This window comes from Ursus americanus, chromosome 7, assembly GCF_024610735.1.
Source record: "Ursus americanus isolate L20-20 chromosome 7, mUrsAme1.1.p, whole genome shotgun sequence".
NCBI lineage: Eukaryota > Metazoa > Chordata > Mammalia > Carnivora > Ursidae > Ursus > Ursus americanus.
In genome coordinates this window covers 1480509-1501705 of record NC_142133.1, presented here as the reverse complement: position 1 = coordinate 1501705, position 21197 = coordinate 1480509, and the positions used below count along the sequence as shown (strand labels likewise).

The 21197-nt window shown below is 40.3% G+C and overlaps 1 protein-coding gene across 2 annotated transcripts in view; it reads right to left on the bottom strand.

Annotated features, from left to right (window-relative positions):
* Positions 1–14139: 14139 nt before the first annotated feature.
* The window catches only part of SEPTIN10 (septin 10), a 59593-nt gene continuing 52535 nt past the window's right edge, over positions 14140–21197 (bottom strand). Inside the window, exons 10-13 of one of the 2 annotated variants that reach the window (XM_087863222.1) lie at positions 17499–17686; positions 16899–16981; positions 15687–15753; positions 14140–14389 (exon numbers count right to left, since the gene is read on the bottom strand). In XM_087863222.1, coding sequence (XP_087719348.1) covers positions 14287–14389; positions 15687–15753; positions 16899–16981; positions 17499–17686 — 441 coding nt within the window. In that variant the 3' untranslated portion in view covers positions 14140–14286. Of the gene's footprint in view, positions 14390–15393; positions 15754–16898; positions 16982–17498; positions 17687–21197 lie in introns of those variants that run through there. The other variant, XM_045771623.2, reaches the window with a different exon arrangement.

The window sequence follows — 21197 nt, the reverse complement described above, 5'->3', positions numbered from 1 at the left end:
CACAAGGGGAGAAAAGCATCTTGTGTGTGTGTCCCTGTGAGGTGATAGATGTTAACTACAACTTATCGTGGTCATCATTTCACAATATATGAAGGTCAAGTCATTATGCTGTTCACCTTAAACTTTTACAAGGCTGTATGTCAATTATATCTCAGTAGGACTGGAAAAAAGTGAAATATCTAAACAATGAAAACTATAAGACTTTGATGAAAGAAATTGAAAACACAAATGAAATTTGTCCCATATTCATGGATCACAAGATTTAATATTGTTAAAATGTCCATACTACCCAATGCCATCCATAGATTCAATAAAATCCCTACCTAAATTCCAATGGTATTTTACATGGAACTGGAAAAAACAATTCTAAAATTTGTATGGGACCACAGAAGACCCCAAATAGCCAAAGCAGTCATGAGAAAGAGCACAGCCAAGGCATCACACTTCCTGATTTTAAACTACTACAAAGCTATAGTAATTGAAACAATATAGTACTGGTATAAAAGTAGACACATAGACCAATGAAGCAGAATACAGAGCTCAGAAACAAACCCTGGCATTTGCAAACATTTGATAAGGAGCCAATAACACTCAGTGGAGAAAGGATATCTTCTTTGACAATGGTGTTGGAAAAACTGGATAACTGCATGCAGAAAAATGAAACTGGGTGCCTATCTTATCCCACTCACAAAAATCAACTCAAAACTGATTAAAAACTTAAACATAAGACCTGAAACAATAAAATTGCTAGAAGAAAACATAGGGAAGATGCTCCCTACGACATTGACCTTGGTGATGACTTTTTAAGATATGACACCAAATCAGTGGGACTGCATCAAACTATAAAACTTCTGCACAGCAAAAAAATGACCAACAAAATGAAAAGGTAGGCTCTGGAATAGGAGAAAATGTTTGCAAAGTATATATGGGATAAGGTTTTAATATCCAAAATACACAAAGAACTTCTATAACTCAATAACAAAACAATACAATTAAAAATGGACCACAGAACTAAGTAGATGTTTCTCTAAAGAAGACAACTGAATGGCCAGCAGGTACATGAAAGAGATGTTCAACATCACTAATCATCAGGGAAATGCAAATCAAAACCTCACACCTGTTTTTGTTTTTGTTTTTGTTTGTAAAGATTTTATTTGACAGAGAGAGACACAGTGAGAGAGGGAACACAAGCAGGGGGAGTGGCAGAAGCAGGCTTCCTGCTGAGCAGGGAGACCGATGCCGAGGCTCCATGCCAGGGTCCTGGGATCATGACCTGAGCCAAAGGCAGACATTTAGCAACTGAGCCACCCAGGTGCCCCAAAACCTCACACCTGTTAAAATGTCTATTATCAAGAAGATAAGAGAACAAGTGTTGGTGAGCATGTGAAAATAAGGGAATCTTTGTACAATATTGGTGGGAATGTAAATTGGTTCATCCATTACAGAAAACAGTATAGACCTTCCTCAAATAATTAAAAATAGATCTACCATATGACTCAGCAAAAATAGAGCTCCCATATGATCCAACAATTCTACTTCTGGATATCTATCAAAAGGAAATGAAAAGAGAATATTGAAGAGCCATCTGCAATCCCATGTTCACTGCAGCCCTGTTCACAGTAGTGAAGAAATGCAAACAACCTCAGTGTCTGCCAGGGGATGAATGGATAAAGAAGATGTGGTGTGTGCATATATACAATGGAATGTTATTCAGCCATGAGAAAGAAGGAAATCCTGCCTTTTGTGACAACATGGATAGACTTCAAGGGCACTATGTTAAGTGAGATAAGTCAGGTAGGGAAAGACAAATACTGTATGGTATCACTTACATGTGAAATCTAGAAGGGCTGATCTCCTAAAAACAGAGAGTAGAGTGGTGGTTACCAGGGACTGGGGGCTGGGGGAATTTGAATAAGTCCTGGAGATTTAATTCACAGCATAGAGATTACAGAGAACAATATTATATTATGAACTTCAAAGTTGCTAGAAGACTACATCTTAATTGTTCCCACCACAAAAAGGAAAGATAATTATGTGATGTGATAGAAGTGTTAGGTGGCACTACGGTAAGAACTATTTCACAATATATTAAGGTATCAAATCGGGGCGCCTGGGTGACTCAGTCCTTAAGTGTCTGCCTTCGCCTCAAATCATGATCCCATGGTCCTGGGATCGAGCCCCGCATCTGGCTCCCTGCTCAGCGGGAAGCCTGCTTCTCCCTCTCCCACTCCCCTTGCTTGTGTTCCCTCTCTCGCGGTCTCTCTCTGTCAAATAAATAAATAAAATCTTTAAAAAATTTAAAAAACTAAAAAATAAAGGTATCAAATCAACACAAGTATACCCTGAACTTACACTATATCAATTACATCTCAATAAAATATATTTAAAAAATAAATTGAAAAAGAAAAAACATGATCATTTCAATAGAGAAAGCATTGAACAAAATCCAGCCTCCGTTCCTGATTAAAACAAAAGAAGGCTAACCCAGCATCCTTTAGGCTTCGGCATGGGTGTTAATTCCTCTGGGAAGAGTGCTTCAGGCCCCGCCACGTCCAGATCGGGCATGCCGTTTACCAGCTTCAGTAGCAACCTGAGCTTCTGCATCAGAGCCCTCAAACAGCAAAGCTCTGAGCTGTGCCGGCTGGCTGCGTTACCACGCCTGAACTTTAGCTCGCTATGTGGCCCACAGAGTCCACACAGATATCTGGAAGCTGGACAAATGGATAAATAAAGTTAAAGACTAAGCTTTACAAAACATTCCTCAAAGCAGAAGAAAAAAAATAATTCGAAGACCTGTATAGGAACTATGTGTACTTGTTTAAAACCTACGGTCTGCCAAATTCAAAAACAGACAGATATGATAAGCTTTATAGTAAAAACACATACAAATGTAAACTTGGCAGTTAATTGTTTAAGCTATAGGAAACCTTACAGGTGAAGCAGGGAGATAAACATCCCAGGAATTAAAAACAAGCTTATTACTGTTATTCGGCACTAAATTGAACTTTGAGCTCCCTCGCAGCCCAAGCAAAAAGAGGACGATATCAGAGGTTGTAGAATTCTCACTGGCTCATAAAGGAAGGCAGAGCCTAATTAGTAGCAGAAACAAGATGCTTATAGAGATGAAAAGATGGGGACAAGTTACTCAAGGAAGAATTATATGATTGCAATGTCAACAATTGGGAACCTTTCAGACAGTAATACTACCTACAGATCTTTGCTTGGTAAATTGATCAACTGGGACCTCCCTGAGCATGACAAGGTTTTGAACTGCACGGCCATGGATGGGCAGGACAGGCGCCAGCTTCATGTGGGGCACTGAGCTAACGTGCCATGATCAGAAGCAAGTCAATGTGGAGGGTTTTACAGAAAACAACCAAAAGTTGTCAGTGTCCAACTAAGTGGCTCTACAGTTCCACAAATAGCATTCTGTATTTCTTCAGGGAAAAAAAAAAAAGAGATAGAGAAAATGCTCATGTTTTATCCTAGGTGATAGATAGAGGGTTGTGTGGAATCTTGATTTTAAAAAGGGGGTATGGAGGCCCATGGGAGAGAAGTGATGTGTGAGTCTGTTGACCAGATCTACTTTGTGTTTTGGATCTCTTCTAAAAGAGGATCGAGTTCCTACCCTGGGCAAGGTGGGGTTTGAGCTGCTGCCACTTTCTTCCAAGAGGAGCAGGTGGGATGGCCTCTGCAATTCAGGCAGTAGGGGTGCAGCCCAGCTAGCTCAGGGAGCCACAGGCAGGGGAGACCAAAGTGCAAGGAGCCTGTCTCATCAGTCAAGAACAAGGTCAGTTCCTCTGAAGGTAAATCAGTAAATAACAACAATAGCAACAAACTGCCCTGCCTAGTTGATAGATCTTGTGTACTTCTTGCTTAAATAATATAGATACACTGTGTCAACTATCAATACATTGTCTCTCAACTTCAAATTCATCCTTCATTGCCTGCTTGTGAGAATTAAGATGGACCCTTTAAGTATTTTTTCTTTGCCAGATGGCACGACATTAAATCTGTCAGTTGAGGCATTGTCCTTCCAAGTTCCAGCAGGCTCCTGTAGCATTTAGGTGGTTGTGGAGTGGAGTGCCTTTTCTGAGACGCCTCCCTGAGAACAGCCTTCCCAGCACCCTATAGAGTGGATTTCCAGCAGGTTTCCCAGGGCAGCACCACAGACACTGCTCTGTGAGCCTGGCAGGGACTTTGGGGTGGGGAGGGGAGCTTCTCCTGGGGAGCTCCTTCTCAGCCCCAGGGGTAGTGGCTGCTCCTTGTAGCTGTTAATTGCTATACTCTCTGGCATTTTCTCTACTTCTTACTATCCAAATCCTCTTCGATTCTGTTACAGTTGATAATTCTTCATATTAAATTTTCCCTGTTCACTATGTGGTTTCTCTCTCCTGACTGCTCCTGACTGATGTATATAGTGTCTCCTAGAAGCATTTTCTCCAGCCATTAAAAAAAATCTTGTATGGAGCACACGAACACCATTTGTAATGCCCACAGATTGGCATCATCCATCCAGCTGACAGCTGAGTGGACCGCATGCCAGACCCTGAAACTCCAGAGATGAATTGGACATGGACCCTGACCTGAAGGATTTTGTGGTATAGTGAAAGCTCAAGAACATAAGCCATCGAAGCACCATGATATAGGAATATGTTTTGTGGGAGCTCCAAGAAGGGAGTCCTGTCAACAGCAGGGGCCATCCCCCTGCTGGTCCAGCTATTCTGTTCCTTTCTTCCTCCCCAGCCAGCCTTCCTGCTCGATGCCCAGCAGTGCACACTTCAACCCCTGCACTGGGCACTGCCAGCCACCCCTTCTCCACAGGTGAGGAGAGCTCAGGCCCAGCTGGCTCCCAGGACCTCTGCATATCTCTGCTCTGGACAATCTCACAGGACAACCCAGGTCTCCAGGAGTAAGCTGAGGGTTGGACAAAGAGCAGTTGTGTGTGCATGTGGAGGAGGGGAGAGGCACGATGGGGTTGTTGGGCCATCGATCCACAGTCCTGTGCACATAAGGACCCCTGGTCTGAACATCGATGGGCAGGCCGTAGGGCACTGGTATCCATTTGTCCTCCTGCCCAAAGGCACCAAATCATCCCAAGCCTCTCCTAGAGTCCCTGTACCCACAGCACTGACTGCTGTCACATCTCCCTGCCTTTTATATGCCTGACATGCCCTGCTTCCATCTCCCACCTGGGAAATTCTTCTCCCCCACATCCCCTCACCACCCCAGTAAGATTTGTCAAATAAAAAACAAATATAGACTTAGTAAGGAAAGACTTTATTCCAAAGGATTGTTGTAAGGCTGGAGACAAGGACTGTTGCAATAGGGAGAATGCTCTGATCATGGTGTCTGCTCAGCTCAGGGTCAGGCAAAAAGGGCTTTCCTATTATAGGTAGTAGGGAAAGAAACTGGAGAGAGCCAGCTGTGGGGAAGTGGGGTGGAGGAGTGGCAGGATCTGGTCGGAAATCAGAAAATGACTCACCCAGAGGCCAGCCTGTTCTCAGGAGGGTCCAAGGAGGGGCTGAGAGGCTGGGTCCAGCGGAGGGTGGGTCAGAGTTGGAGCACTTTATTCCCATTAATCAGTGGGGACCAGTCTGGGTCGAATCCTGTCCTTGGCAAACAAGGGACATCGTGAATGTCATCTAAATTGTATGGAAAGGGGATCTTGGCAGAAAGTCATTTCCTGGAACACAAAGAGTGGGGGTTTTCCCAGTCTTCACTGTTTTCCAGGATCACAAGGCTTGGGGAAAGCTTGACATTATCACTTTTATTTTTGATGTGCTCTTGGATTTTACCACATGACGAGAGCGACACAGAGAGAGAGGAGGGTCAGTAGACTGATGCTGACCTCACTGTCTCCTGATTTCTCAGCCCCTGCTATGGCTGCGGACCATCACCTGCTCCACATTCCAGGGAGAATGTGCGAGAGTCCGACTAGGTTATGTGGCCCACAGCTCACACCCTCCCACAACTCCGTAGCCCATATTTTAGCTTTGCAGCAGTTTCTGATTAGGCTTTGCGGAGGGGAGCCAGGGGAGCACTGTGGGGCAAGAGGGGCAAAGTGGCAATTGCTTGCCATTCTCGTCAGCATGGCCCTTGGGAGCTGCCATTTCCGTATTACTCAGGGTTCCCCTGTGCTTTGCAACACCTGTATAAGCAGTCTCCCCAAGACATTCTTTGTGAACTCCCTGGGTTCCCCTCTTCTTGATGATCCTAAAGATCCAGACTGCTAAGTTGCTATTAAATGCAGTATCAGGCCCTTATTTCACTCTCATCCCAAACAGGTTAATCCTACGGGCTGCTAGCCACCCATGGCTATCATGGGTCAGGAGCCCTCCTGGGTTGAACCACCTATGGTTACAAGACCATGCGGACCAAGAGAGGAATCTTCTGGGCAAGGTGCTACCAGAGACTGGTAGGGCAGGTGCCCAGTGCCTCACAGCCTCCTGGGCACAAAACTGAGGTTCTCCAAGGAACAGGGAATCCATGTGGGAGCCTCTGGAGACAGGTTTGAGCAACCGGACAGAGGAGAGGATGTTCCATTAGTCAGACTAGGGTACCCAAGAGGAGGAGTGGGCAGTGGAAATGAGGAGGCCTGTTTGGGACTGCTGAAGTGTTGGTAACTGTTGGCCACCCAGGTGGATATATTTCTAACACATGGTTAGAAATATGGATCTGGTGCTTGGATAAGAGATGAAGACCCCAGTACAAATATGGTACTATTGGCATGTGGCTGAAGTGAAGAGTGGTGGTGAGCATACACAGGAGGACTGAGGAGGGAAAGGGGAAGGAAAGCTGAGGATGGAAATGGTGACACCATCTTTCAGTGATTAAGGATGCTGGCCCAGCACAGAAGGTGGAGAAGGGGAAGTAGGTCAGAACGGGGCTTGATCTTTCTGAACCTGCCTCAGGTCTTGAGAGGGGAGAGAAAAACAACTATCTTTTGGAGTATTCTAAAGATAAGTAAAATAATAATATGACAACATAATGCACCCAGATCGTGCCTCACACATAGCATGTTAACCTCGTTACATAAAATAACACGTATAGGTCCAAGCTCAGGAAAAGCAGGGGCTTCCATTCACTCATTCCTGTTACCCCTGATGGCACCACAAAGACAGCTGGACCTCAGGAAGATCTCAATGGATGACTTCTCCCATATCTGGATGTGGGAATAGAATAAACCACTTAGCAAATGGGTCACAGTCCTGTCATCCAAAAGGAGAGATGATAATTCTATCCATCCTAAAACAGAAAAAAACTATCAAGACCAATAATTTATCTAAAGCTAGAGATTATTTTTACAGTTGGTCTGTCATTACTTTTGCTTATGAACACCAGGCACTATTTAAGGTCATATGTAGCACTTAGGTATGAAGTAATGGCACATCTTATTTTTACCCAAGAGACGGGAAGTTTTCCTTAAATCACACATCTCTGAATATCCCACCAACCTTTAGAATACTCTTAAAAACCTCTCAGGTATTTTCTCGACGGTCTCAAGTGATTTACTAAATTCTCACCTCTCTTAAATTGGCATTAACCATTTTGACACTGGGTAAACCGTACCTTTGTTCAGAAATTTGCGCAAAACTATTGATAGTCATCAAGAAGACAGCCGTCATAACAGCATGACTAAGACATGCAGCCACATACAACTCACAGTTATTTCTCAGCAGCACCTGCTGGTGGGAATCATAAACACCTGGATTTGAAAAGTTATGGCAAACTGTCTATATATTCACTAGGAAAATCTAGCGCCTCAGAAAGATTGTATTTTTTGTTTTTGTTGAATGAGGAGGGAAAAAAAGGAAAATGGTTCACGTTTAAATGGATGGTTCTTAAGATGTAACCATTTGAAAAATCAATATACCAATGTTCACTATGAAATGTGTGCAAACGTGAACTGGGGCCCAAAAAACAATAGCAAGACAGCGACTTATCCTTTTTGTTATTGTGCTATTCTCTGTATTTTAAAAAGAAATATTAGGCAATTATTTTTCTCTTGGAAAACAGTTTTTTATTTGCATCTGCTACTCAAGAACAGCAAAACATCTATCTTCTAAAGCAGAAATCTTGATGTGGAGTTCCATGGGAAATATTGATCAAACCAAAGCTGTGCAATGGGGTAACATAGGTGTGAGGTAATGTCTGCATTCCGATAATATTCTCCACTCAATGTCACATTCATGTATCAATTTTTTTTACAGAACAACCTTTGAAACATTTTTTAAAAGGAAATAAGCTCTTAGCACAGATAAGTATTAAAGTGATACAGTGTCATATGAACTATGACTCCACTAAATTCATGTAAACACAGTTTCTAACCAGTACCGAAAAACAGCCTTTACTGTGATCAAATTAGCGAGTAGGAGATCCTGGGAGGTGTTTTTAAAAATTTCCCATCTAGGGCCGCCTGAGTGGCTCAGTAGGTTAAGCATCTGCCTTCGTCTCAGGTCATGATCCCAGGGTCCTAGGATCCAGCCCAACATCAGGCTCCATGTTCAGCAGGGAGCCTGCTTCTCCCTCTCCCTCTCCCTCTGTCCCTCCCTGCCCCCCCCCAACTCGTGCGCACACGCTCTCTCAATTAAATAAAATCTTAAAAAAAATTTCCCACCTACTGATATCTCTGAAATCTCATCATTCAAACTTGAGTCTTGAAGATTTTTCCGTTCTTTAAGCATCTTTTTAAACCTAATATTTTTCTTTGTGTGGATAACATCTTAAAACACTGAAATTAACAACTCTGCAATAAGAAACTGGGAACAAGCAGAAATAACTGAAGCATACAGGGTCAAGCCCTGGAGAATACTACCAGGTGCTGGCACGGGGAAGTAAGCTGCCCTCTCTCCTTAGGTGTCTAACCTGAGGGACATTATAATCAGTTTCCAGTTTCCAGATGCCCAAAAAGAAATTCCCCTCAGCTCACTTCTATCCTGGAGACATTCTATTGACAAGGCTGTGTTGGTAAGACTGTCAGAGCCAAGTTTTGTGGACAAACAGCTACACTGTTAACTGGGAAAGACAGAAATGCCTGGAGACAAGGAAGGTCAGTAACACCCCCCCACACACACCTGCTTCCTTGAGTCAAATAGGAGCACAGACATTAGAGAAGTCTGAAAATTACTAAGTGCTTTACAAGCGATGGATTGCTGAGAGGGCACCAGACTCAGCAACTATGTTTAAGCCAATGTTAACTAAAATGTCTAGGACCAAAATTTTGTTTTTGTGTTTTACCTGATTAAATCAGGCAAATTAGGTGAGGTGGTAGTGGATATAATCCTGAGATGGCCTGCACTCATCCAGAATTGTGTGGGTTGGGTATGCAGAGGGGGTGACCCTCCCTAATTATGGGCTCATCTGGCTCTCACACTAAGCTTAGCCTTTGTCAGCAATAAAGGTGGTATTCTGGCCACCAGCTGCCAGTTTTACTTTTCAATTTTGTTCAGAACTCAGGTGAGGAAACTGGGGGCTATTTATTAGCCCCTGAAAATTTTTAACTGGTCAGAAACACTGAGAAATAACACAGAGAATGGATGATGCAGACCAAGGAACTCATGGTGAGGTTTTGTGGGACCAGGTGTATGGACCTCAGAAGGTGGCACTTCCCCTCCCTCCCTCCTTTCTTAACACTTGTTAAAGTGCACATGTAAATGTACAGCCTGACAAATTTTCACACAACAGTGGCACCCAACATCAAGATCAAGAAACTTACCAGGACCCCAGAATGTCCCTTCAGGCCCCCTTCAGTTACCACTCCTCACCTGGAATGACCATTATTCAGACTTCTAGCTACATGGATTTGACATGGGTGGGTGTTGTGGCTTGGTGTCCTATGGGGTGTTTTTAGCTGTGCACTTGGCTTTACACTTCGAGACTTGGCAGAATTTAAGGTTTAGGGCACCTGCTGCTTTGACCTTGTGGGTGACAGCTACTTATAGCTAAGAGAGGCAGGAATTTAAGCAAAGGTCTCACTGGGCTAAAATCAAAGCACAGCTGAGTTCCCTCTGGAGGCTCCAGTGGACAATCCGTTCCGTGCCTTTTCCAGCTTCAGGAGGCCCCTGCGTTCCTGGCTGTGGCGCCTTCCTCCATCATCAGAGCCAACAGTGGTCCCCTCTGACTCCCGCTCTGACTATAGCCAGGGAAGGGTCTCAGCTCTAAGGAACTAAATGATTAGACTGGGCCCAACCTGACAGACCAAGCCCATCTCCCCATCTCCAGGCTGTAGCCTCTACAGTCTTTTTTTTGACAGGCAAGGCCACAGCTTCCCAGGTTCGGGCATTAGGGCACACACCTCTTCAGTGGTTGGGGAGAGGGGAGCGCTGCCCTACCTACTACAGGGAGGAGAGTAGTGAAAGAACACTCTCCTCCGTAAATGTCTGCTAGGATTCTTGGGTGAAACTATCTCGACCTAAACTTCATGAGGATCTTAATTATGGATTATCTGTTATTATGAGATTTACTATTAATTTTTTTATCAGTAGGTTATTTTTTAAATGAATTTATCATTACTTCTGTATTTTCAAATTTATTTATGGCATTTTAATGTCTGACAGGATCTGTATAGTGACATTTTCTTTTTTCATTCCCATTGTTTCTGCCTTTTAACTTTTACTTTTAAGAAAAAATATCAGGCTTATTTGAGGTGTATGAAAATTTTCCACCACTCCAAGAGGTTTCCTTGTGTGCCTTTGAAGTAAATCTGCCCCCCTCCCTCAGCAGGCCTGGTAACCACAGTTTATTTCTGTCCTTATAGTTCTGCTTTGACAAAAATGTCACATAAGTGGAGTCATACAGCCATTTGTGTCCGGCTTAGCATAATACTTTTGGATTTGTTCACATGTCTACATGTGTCCGTGTGTTCCTTTTCACCGTACGACGAACCACAGCTTGTTTATACATTCATCAGTTGATGGACGTTTGGGTTGTCACCGGTTTGGCAGATTATGGAAAAAGCTGCTATAAACATTTCAGTACAGGTCTTAATATGAACAAATATTTTCATTTATCTTGAATACATTTTTTAGGACTGGAATTGCTGGCTTGTATGACTTGGCAGGCTGACCAATGTCTCCCTAGATCTCAATCTCTGGAACCTTTGATTGTTAGGTTGCATGGCAAAGGGAAACTAAGGTTGCTAGCCAGCAGACAGAGAGATTTTGCTAGTGGGCACCATGCAATCACCAGCGTCTCGATAAAGTTGGAAGAGGGACGGGAGAGGAAAAGGTCAGACTGAGGTCATGTGAGAAGGATTCAACTCAGGACTGCTGACTTTGAAGATGGGGGAAGCAAGATGGAGTCAAGGAATGTGGGTGCCTTCTCGAAGCAGGAAAAGGCAGAGGATTCTCCCCTAGGGCCTCCAGACAGCACACAGCCCTGGCCACACCTTGATTTTAGCCATGTAAGACCCACGTCAGCTTTCTGGCCTCCAAAACTGTAACACTGTTTTTAAGCCACTAAGTTTGTGGCAATTTGTTATAGCAGCTGTAGAAAACTAACACATATGATGAGGGACGGGAAACCGTCACACTTCCTGCAGGGGCTGAACCATTTTGCATTTCCACCAGCAATGTTCGTCATTCCACAACTCCTCTTTCTTCTAATGTCAGATTTGTTGTTGTTTTCAACTTTAGCAATTCTATGCCTCTTTCCTTTCTTCTTGGGCATTCTTCCCATAATTTATCAATTTTCATAATCTTTTAAAAATATAAGAACTTTTGATTTTTTTTCCTATTTAATTCCTGTTTTCATCTTTATTATTTGCTTTGGGTTTAGTTTATAATTTTTGCTTAATTTCTTAAGATGAATGTGGTCTTCGGCCTTTTCCCCTCCTAATACTAGACTTTAGGATTATAAATTTTGACTCTAAGAATGGCTGTAGCTGCTTCTCACAAGTTATGATGTATAATATTTTCATTATCATTCAGCTCAAAATATTTTTCTAATTTCCTTTTTGATTTCTTTTCTGATGGGTTACTTAGAAGTGTATTTCTTAGTTTCCAAACATGAGAATTTTTGTTATTACTGATTTCTATCTTAATTATATTATGATCGGGGAACACAGTCCCATGATGTAACTCCTTTAGAAGGTATTCAGGCTCGCTTGGTAGTCACATGTCCTAGTCAGTTTTCATAACTGTTCCTGGTGGGCCTGAAAGCAGTGTGCGTTCTGTGATTTGGGGTACACTGCTCTGTAACTGTTCACAGGCCAATATGGTTGAATGTTTTCTTCAGGGCTCCAATATCTGTACCAATATGGGTCTGCTTAGTCTATCGTACACAAAAGGTGTGTGAAAATCTCCCACCAAGTGTGGATTTGCATACTTCTCCATGTATTCTCATCATTTTTGCTTTAAATACGCTAAGGCTGTTATGTACATACAAATTTGGAGTTATATATTCTCATATTTGAAAAGTCTATCTCCATCTCTAACAATGCTTTTGCCTTAAAGTTTTTATAATACATAGAAAATACAGCTACACATTAGCTTTTGGCTGGAGTCTGCATGATGCACTTCTCCTATCTTTTGTCTATGAAGACAGAGAAAGTTTCAGACTTCTCTTGTCAAATGCTTATAGCTGATTTTTAAAGACTTTCATCTAAAAAAAAATTACAGCATGTAATCCAGGTAACTACTAACTTATTTGCGTCTAAATCTACCATATTACTAAACGCTTTCTGGTTGTCATACCTGTTTTATTTCCTGTGTTTGCTTTCAGATGATCATTTATTGCACTACTGTCCCTTCTACTGGCTTGAAAGTCACACACTTTACCGTGTCTACGTGCACTCTAAGTCTCATGTTCTAGGCTGACCGGGACTCTCCGTTAATGCGAGCCTTAGATTACTCGATTTATCCCCTCCCCCAATTTATGTAATACACTAGTCTTGTATCTTCGTTCTCTCTGTATTTCCATCTCCATAAGACATTGTTTTGCAGTCATTATTCATTTTGATTTATCCAGATGGCTACCACTTCCATTACCATATATACCTTTCTGCATCTGTATTTTTTTAAACACTACTTATTTTTTCTACTGCACACTGTATTAAGAACTGCTTGCCTGGACTGCAGTCTCTGTACTGAGTCAGCCAGCCCAGGCCAGTTCGAGCTCCTCCAGTACATCTTTCCTGCGAACCCTGGAGGAGTAACTGACCATGTGAGGGCAAGTCTTTCCATGGCTCCTACTGCCTACAGGATTGGGTTTATGAACTCTTTCTTGATCTGTCCCCTACCTAATTCTAAAATCTCATCCTTACTTACTTATGTCCCACATCTCTCCTATACACTCTACTCAGAGTTAGTGATTTTCTAGAGTACCCAGATTTTATAAAAAATATGCCATTCCTTGTACCTGGATTGCCAGTCTCCATTCATGTATCTGAAAAACTGCTTCCAATCCTTCAAGACCCAGTCAGTTCCCTGGGTGCTTTCTTGTGCTCTGTGGGTGGAGGCTGAAGCCTTTCTGAGCGTCCTCTATGCATAAATCTGCTCTCTCATCTTGTTACTGTTCTGGTTGCTCCATGACAGCAGGACTAGCCTTAACCATGTGAATCCCCATTTCCTAGCCCAACAGGAAAATGGAGCCTAAATTGAGTTCATCCTCCAAAAGGGGATTATACTCCCCATAAGGCATTTGTTTTCCTTTGTGTTGTTCCGAAGCTGAAATCACAGTCTATGTGAAAGAACTTTAAAAATTAGGTAAGTACGTAAAGATTAATGGTTGGTAGTGAGTGGTAACTATTTCACATGCCTTATGGAAAAAAATTTTAAACAAAACATGTCTAGCTTTATTTTGTTCCCAGGAAATTTAAATTTAAGTATCAGTGGATCATAACTTACTTTGTAATCTTGTGCCTGAAGAGTGAAAAATAAATCAGCATTGTAAGGAGAATCTGAATGTTCTAATTGGTCTGAAAATTTTGCTCTTTGCAGGATAACTCTTTTAAAATAAAATATTACCTGGAATCCCAAATATATATAAAATCACGTTGTGATTGAAGCACATGTGGTGAGTCTTTCTCATAGCAGAGTCACTAGTAGCACAAAATGATTACCCCTCTGCTAAGTTCAGAGTTTTGGGCAGGTTTCCATAGTCTCTTCAACTAGAGAACTGAATAACTTTGTTTTAACATGCCAACAACCAATCTGGCATTTAAAAGTAACTTTATTAAAGTTGAGGATAGCTGTTAATACACAGTTTGATATAATAAATCTACAGATAATCACCACTCACATCACATAATCGAGCTTCTAGGATGACACTCTCCTCGGCTAACGCTCAGCGCTGTGGCAGTGACTGGGCTCTGTACGACAGGCTACCTGCCCTCATGGACTCACGGGCTCTCCTGCTCCCACCATCCAGAACCTGGGCATTACTGATCCTGAGAAGAAAGTTCAGAGCTTTTTCTGTGATACGTATGACTTACTTTACTCAAGTTTTAAAAGGCTAAGAGACATTTGTGAATTCCAAATGTAAAACTGGAATTTAAACTGTTTGTCCAGATAAACTGTACTATGAAATGAAAGGGTTTATTTGCATGAAAAAATACACGGCTCAGAATCTGACATAGGCTAAGTAAAACATTTTGTTTTCTGAAAGATACTGATAATATATACCTCTGTCTTAAAATAATTCAAACACATGATTAAATGAACGAATTTTGAAAAAATGTTTAAGAGGACAGTTTGCAAAATAAAAGTTAAAGTCATTTAACCACATTTTAGTAAATATGTAGCTATATATTTTATTTGTCAAGAGTAAATGTCAATTTTATTTAAGATATTCAAGTACAAAAAATGAAAAATTATATACCAATCACTGTTAAGAAAAAGTTAAAAGGCATTAAATTGTTCTAAGAATACTACAAAGGCACTGAATTCACATATCTCCTAATATATGAATTATCTGAATTTTCATATCTTTAATATTCAGTTGTTCACAGTTATTTTCTTAAGAAATATTTTTAATAAGATGATTATACCTTACGTTTTTTCCCCTGGAGGACAGAGCTTTAAACAACAAGTATGTAAAACATCCTAACGAAATAGGGTGGCAATACCCCAGGTTCAAAGGTACTCATCACTAGAAAAGGGATTTATACCTAGATGTTTTTACTTTGAAACACATCTTGTTTCATCACAAGAATACGTCAACCACAATAAGGCACACTGAAGCATGGAAGGCCATGCTACATAATTTGATACAAAAGCTTAGGATCGTGTTACCAATTGGATAATGGTATCAAAACTTAAAAAGTTCTAAAAAACTATTAAGAAGTTAGAACTTCAGGTACATAATACATTTTATAACATATTTCCCAAATTTTACCTTTAGTATGTACAAAAAAGGAGTTCATCTTGGAATATAAATGCAATCAGATAGCCATATAATGAATAACTTCTGTATTTTCAACAGCACTGACACTTTGCTCTGTGGTACAATGCATGTAAGTGACAATAACTGGGCAGCAGGAGAAATGATTTAGCTTCATCACAAACCAGCCACATGAAAACGTCTAACAGCAGTGAACATAAAAGTGATATCCACCGTGGCTTATGTATTAACCTTATACTTAAAAATATTTTTCCATAAATGGCAGTAACTGCAGCCATTTGCCAGATATAGAATAAGTGATACAGCAAATAAAAACAGCAAGAAAATCAAAGCATACTTCTAACATTTTAATAACTTTTGCTTGTGATGACCTTCTGTGATCTGGAACCTTTGTTTTACATAAAATTGGAGCTGGAAAGAAAAGAAAAAACCTTTTGATTGGTACAATAAAAAAAACTATATAGGAAATAAAAATTACTAGAATCATCAGTTTTACAAAGCTTTTACAGAGGGAGGAAATATACACCTAATATACTATAGGGTATCTTTGGAAAAGAAAAAATAATAAGACATCAAACTCTGTTTTCTTGAATATGAATTCTTTTGAGTTCTCAAAAAAGCTATGGGCTTGGCCCTGACTTTATAAACAAGAGCACATGCTAATAATGGTCTTTAAGTGGAGCAGGGCAACAATTTTTACAAAGCAAATGTAAACTGTCTTTCATGTATGGAATAAACTTGGGGAATTCAATTTTAGTAACACTGGATTAAGGTGAAAGGATAAGAACAGGTAAAAGGTCCCTTAGCTTTACAATTCAAAGCATATCTTAAAGCAGTAATAAATTATAGTTTGTCTTTTGAAGTTCAATGATTGAGTAAAATGTAGATATTAAAAGTCATATTTGTTCTTTTGACAAATAATTGCATGCCCACTACATAGCAGGCACTGTTCTAGGCTCCAGGGATGGATGTATCAATGAACAAAACAAAGATCCACGCCCATGTAGAACTTATATTCAAAGATAAAACGTGAGAATTCATTCTTTTCCCCACAAACCATAAAATCCACAGGTCAGTTAAACCCACCAAAACTCTGTGGATTCACTTCTCCATAATTCAAAAATGGAAAGCTGCCATGGGCCAACATTATGTTTTCCTAATTATTTTGACGTTAAATTAGAGTATTCTGAAAATGCTGGGTTTGAAATGAGATGTGATGATAAAATTAAACCAGAAATGTTGCTCTGTGAGGAACAAAGGAGAGCTGGACGCTGCCAAAGCAGAGGTAGGTGGAGTAAACTAAGGAAAAGAGTCATCAAGAAGCACTCTCAACAGAACAAGTCAACGATGAATTTCAGGAACAAATAGGCAAAATGACAAGGACACTTTAAGTGGGAGAAATAAAAGACATAAAGTACAGAAAAGGAAAAAAAAAAACAACTTATTTTCTAAAACCTTATAACTATGATTTTAACACATACCCCAAACCTATAAGACTTGAGATTATCATCCAAATGCTACTCATGGCCGCCCCATTGTACAGGGGCCCTCTCTACCTTCCTCTGCATCTTTACGTCCACCATTGGTTTCACAAGCTCTGACATCAAAGCACAGGAGTTCGAATCGATAGCCTGGTTCCCTTATTAAAATAAAAATTCTCACAAAATCATCATCAGTAGAATTTGTTAAAAAAAATGAACTAATTTTTTTATCCAATATTATTTTACTTCTATGATTCCTCAGCAAAGTATATAGCTTCCATATAGACATGAAATTTAACATAATAACAGTAGGTCAGCAGTTATTAGATGTGTGCTAGAAACACAGGCTGGACAATGAAATAACAGCAGCCATTTCTTCCCCTCAGGTAACTGAGCCTTTTTACAATATGACGTATTTTGTCATTCATTCATTTGCTCATTTTGGCAAATATTTACTGAGTACTTAATATGTGCCAGATGCCATTCTAGATCCTGGGGAAATAGCAGTGAACAAGAGGGACAGGTCTCTGCTCTCAAGGAGCTGACATTTTAGTTGCCAGAGGCTGATAATAAATAAGGAAACAGACTGTGATAAGCCTAAGATCAAATAGGGCAATGAAACAGAAAGTAATGAAGTAGGGAACCACCAGAGCGGGAGTTTTGGGGATAGCTTACTTCTTACGGTCCTTCTCCTTCTTCAGGTTGCTGCCCGATGCCATGTAGGGCTGGTTCTGATATATCTCTGAGGTAGCTTTCTTTTTTGAGAAAGCGATTATTTCTTCTTCCAAGAGTCTTCTCTTCTCTTCAAGCTTCATTCTCTCTTCTTGGTGAACTCTTTTCAGGTGCTCAAATTTGGCCTGTAGCTGTGAAACATAGGTGCAATTCCCATCAACAACACACTGTGGCAGCACACGCACAGGAATATTCTCCACCTTCACAACACTTGCTAACACCAACCTAACACAGTAATCTACAAATTTTCCCGATGTCTCAAAAGTTCATGCTTGAAGTAAAAATGTACATATGAAACTGCCTTGGTAACTTTATTTTTTAAAAAGATTTTATTCATTTGACAGAGAGTGAGAAAGCACAAGCAGGGTGAGCAGCAGAGGAAGGGGGGAAGCAGACTCCCCACTGAGCAGGGAGACCAATGCGGGCTCAATCCCAGGGCCCTAGGATCATGACCTGAGCCAAAGGTAGACACCTGACTGAGCCACCCAGGCGCCCCAGTAACTTTAATTCTAAATGAGTTCCCATGCAAAAAATGCATGAACAAAAAAATAAATAAAAAGCCTCATGTAAAAACCTGTTTTTAAAACATTTGACCATTTCTTAGAGTTTTTATTTTCTTGCTCTGTATTTTCCCCACAAAGCCTTGTCTTCAAATAAACTTTCTAAAATCCATGTTCAATAAAAGTGAGGGACACAAATCACAAAATCGAGTTATCAAAAAAACACCTTAGTTTCCAAATAGTTACCAAGTACAGTGAAACAGTAAAAAGTTACACTGGTAAACCTGCTTGGAAAGTGACAATTATCAATTTAAATCAAGAACCTTAAAAACCTATTATAAGTCTCTACATTATCTAAAGTAAATCAAGAAATCCTAAACTGAGTAAGTTTTATTCATAAAAATACTCACTGTAGAATTTACACCATAACAGGAAAAAATAGCCTGTCTTATGAAGTCAAAAAATAAATTTATGCTAAGTACACTCAATGCAGTCATTAAAATGAGTTTGTAAAAGGCTGTAACATTACAAGGTGAAATTTCCCATAGTTTGGTGTTTATGTGGAAAAAAAAAATCTAGGGACGAGGAGATTCCACATGAATCAGCTGTGTGCCTTGCCTGCCAAGAACACAAGTACAGCATCTAGAATCTAGATCACAAAGGTAACTTTTAAAATTCTCTAATCTAGTTAGATTAACTTTAGTATTTTCTTTTTTTTTTTTTTTTTAAGATTTTATTTATTTATTCGACAGAGATAGAGACAGCCAGCGAGAGAGGGAACACAAGCAGGGGGAGTGGGAGAGGAAGAAGCAGGCTCATAGCGGAAGAGCCTGATGTAGGGCTCGATCCCATAACGCCAGGATCACGCCCTGAGCCGAAGGCAGGCGCTTAACCGCTGTGCCACCCAGGCGCCCCTAACTTTAGTATTTTCAGTTCTGGGCAGCATTCATACAAAAAGTAGGACCTAGGGCACCTGGGTGGCTCAGGCAGTTAAACATCTAACTTCAACTCAGGTCATGATCCCGGAGTCCCAGGATCGAGTCCCATATCAGGCTCCCTGCTCAGCGGGTGTCTGCTCCTCCCTCTGCTTCTCCCCACCTTGTGCATGTGCACGCAGGCACTTCTGCCCTCTCTCTCTCAAATAAATAAATAAAATCTTAAAAAAAAAAAAAAAAAGAAGTAGGACTTGGTTTCTAGAAAAGATGGCATATAATAACTGAAGAAATGTTTTACTAAAAATCAGAGGTTGAGAGTGGAAAGTGAAGAGCTAAACTCCATCCTAATAAAAACTGTTCCAAATATGGAAGAGGTTGTGCTGTACACCAGTAAAGCCTGATAGGAGATATATTTAAATGGAGAGAGAAAAGAACTGAAACAGATTAAGTAAGACTACCCTAAGATTCTTTTATTCCTGAGGATGGCATTTCAGAGAAGCATCAGTTCCTTAGTATTTGCTTATTTAAATAGTTCCTGCTTTTGCAAAAAGCTGTGTGTGTGTGTGTGTGTGTGTGTGTGTGTGTGTGTGTGTGTGTTTAAAGGGTGGGGTACATCTAGTTGTCATTCAAATCAGTGGTATAAATAAGAGAGTCACAACTCTCTGAGTATGTGTGCATCTCCTATAAATGTGGGAGAGGAGCTGAGTAAAGCCTGGAAAGACAGGATAGAGGAGTGGATTTCTATTATGTTAATAAAGACATCTCTGATTACTTAAATGGAGGCTGCATACTCTATATGCATTGTTAAATATCTTGAAAGGTTATAGGGTACTTCATATATCATTCGTGAGGATTACTAAAAATTGCAGAAATACTATGAAGAGAAAAGTGTTTTAAAAGGAGAAGCGGGGGACGCCTGGGTGGCTCAGATGGTTAAGTGTCTGCCTTCAGCTCAGGTCACAATCTCAGGTCCTGGGATTGAGACCCACATCGGGCTCCCTGCTCAGGGGGGCAGTATGCTTCTCTCTCTCTCCCTCAAATGAATAAATAAAATCTTTAAAAATAAAATATTTTAAAAAATAAAAGGGGAGGCGAGGTAGGTGTGACTATTATTCGCATCATGTGGAGTTCACAACTTTTGACAGCAACAGTCTATACCATATACAAGACTCACTCATGGTTCCACTATTCACTACAATAGGGATTTAATTCAAACATATTTTCCAATACTCAGAAGTAGTGTTTACAAAAGTTATAGCAATGTACCACACTGGTGATGCTGTCTTAAGGGCATATCAACAGCACAGAGGTCTCCTGTTTTTCTGACCTTGACTCTAAAATATCTAATGATACTGACTTTACAGTATAAACACTGGTCACGAAGTACCTTGTAGTATTAATAAAAGAGGCCTGGAATCTACTGCCTCTAATGTTATATAAATTAAAAGTTTAGAACTCTTATGAGAACTTTGGTTGTTGATGCCTTAGGTTTACACTACCTTCATTTTTTGTGCTTAAAAAAAAGCACCTGAGCCATAAAAATAAAAGTCTGCAAAGGATCTGCTGACAAATAGTCTTTCTCTTTTTCTTTCAACCATGTGGTTACCCTGAATTTTTAATTTCCTTTTAAATAATACACGTTTAAGCAAAATATTCTTATGTGGGATTTTAAAAATTAAAAACTAGAAACCACTTCTACATCTTTTCTCCTCACTGGAGAAACTAAGAATCATGATACATGAGAGATAAACTCTTAAATAAAAGAGTTTTACTCTACTACCATCTTAAAGATGAATCTACTAATGAAAAAAAATCAGCATACTTATTTCCTACTCATCACAACTCTCCCCTCAATATTTATATTTAAAAATAACTCAAAACTAGGGGACTATTCTCTAATACAAGAGACTAAAGAGAATACCCAAATGTGACATGAGACCTATGACTGAATTCCAGTTCAAAAACAAAAGTAAAAAAATCACCAAACAAAACAAAAAGAACCACAACAATAAAAGGTCATCTTGGGACAACTAGGGAAGTGTGAATGTTCGACTGAAGATCCAGGTGAGATTATGACATTCCTATTAATTTTCTTAGGTGTAATACTGGTACAATGGTTATGGCGGAAAATGTGCCTAAGCTTCAGAGATGCATACTGAAGGGCGTCGGGATGAAGTGTCAACCAGCTTTCAGATGACCAGGGAAAA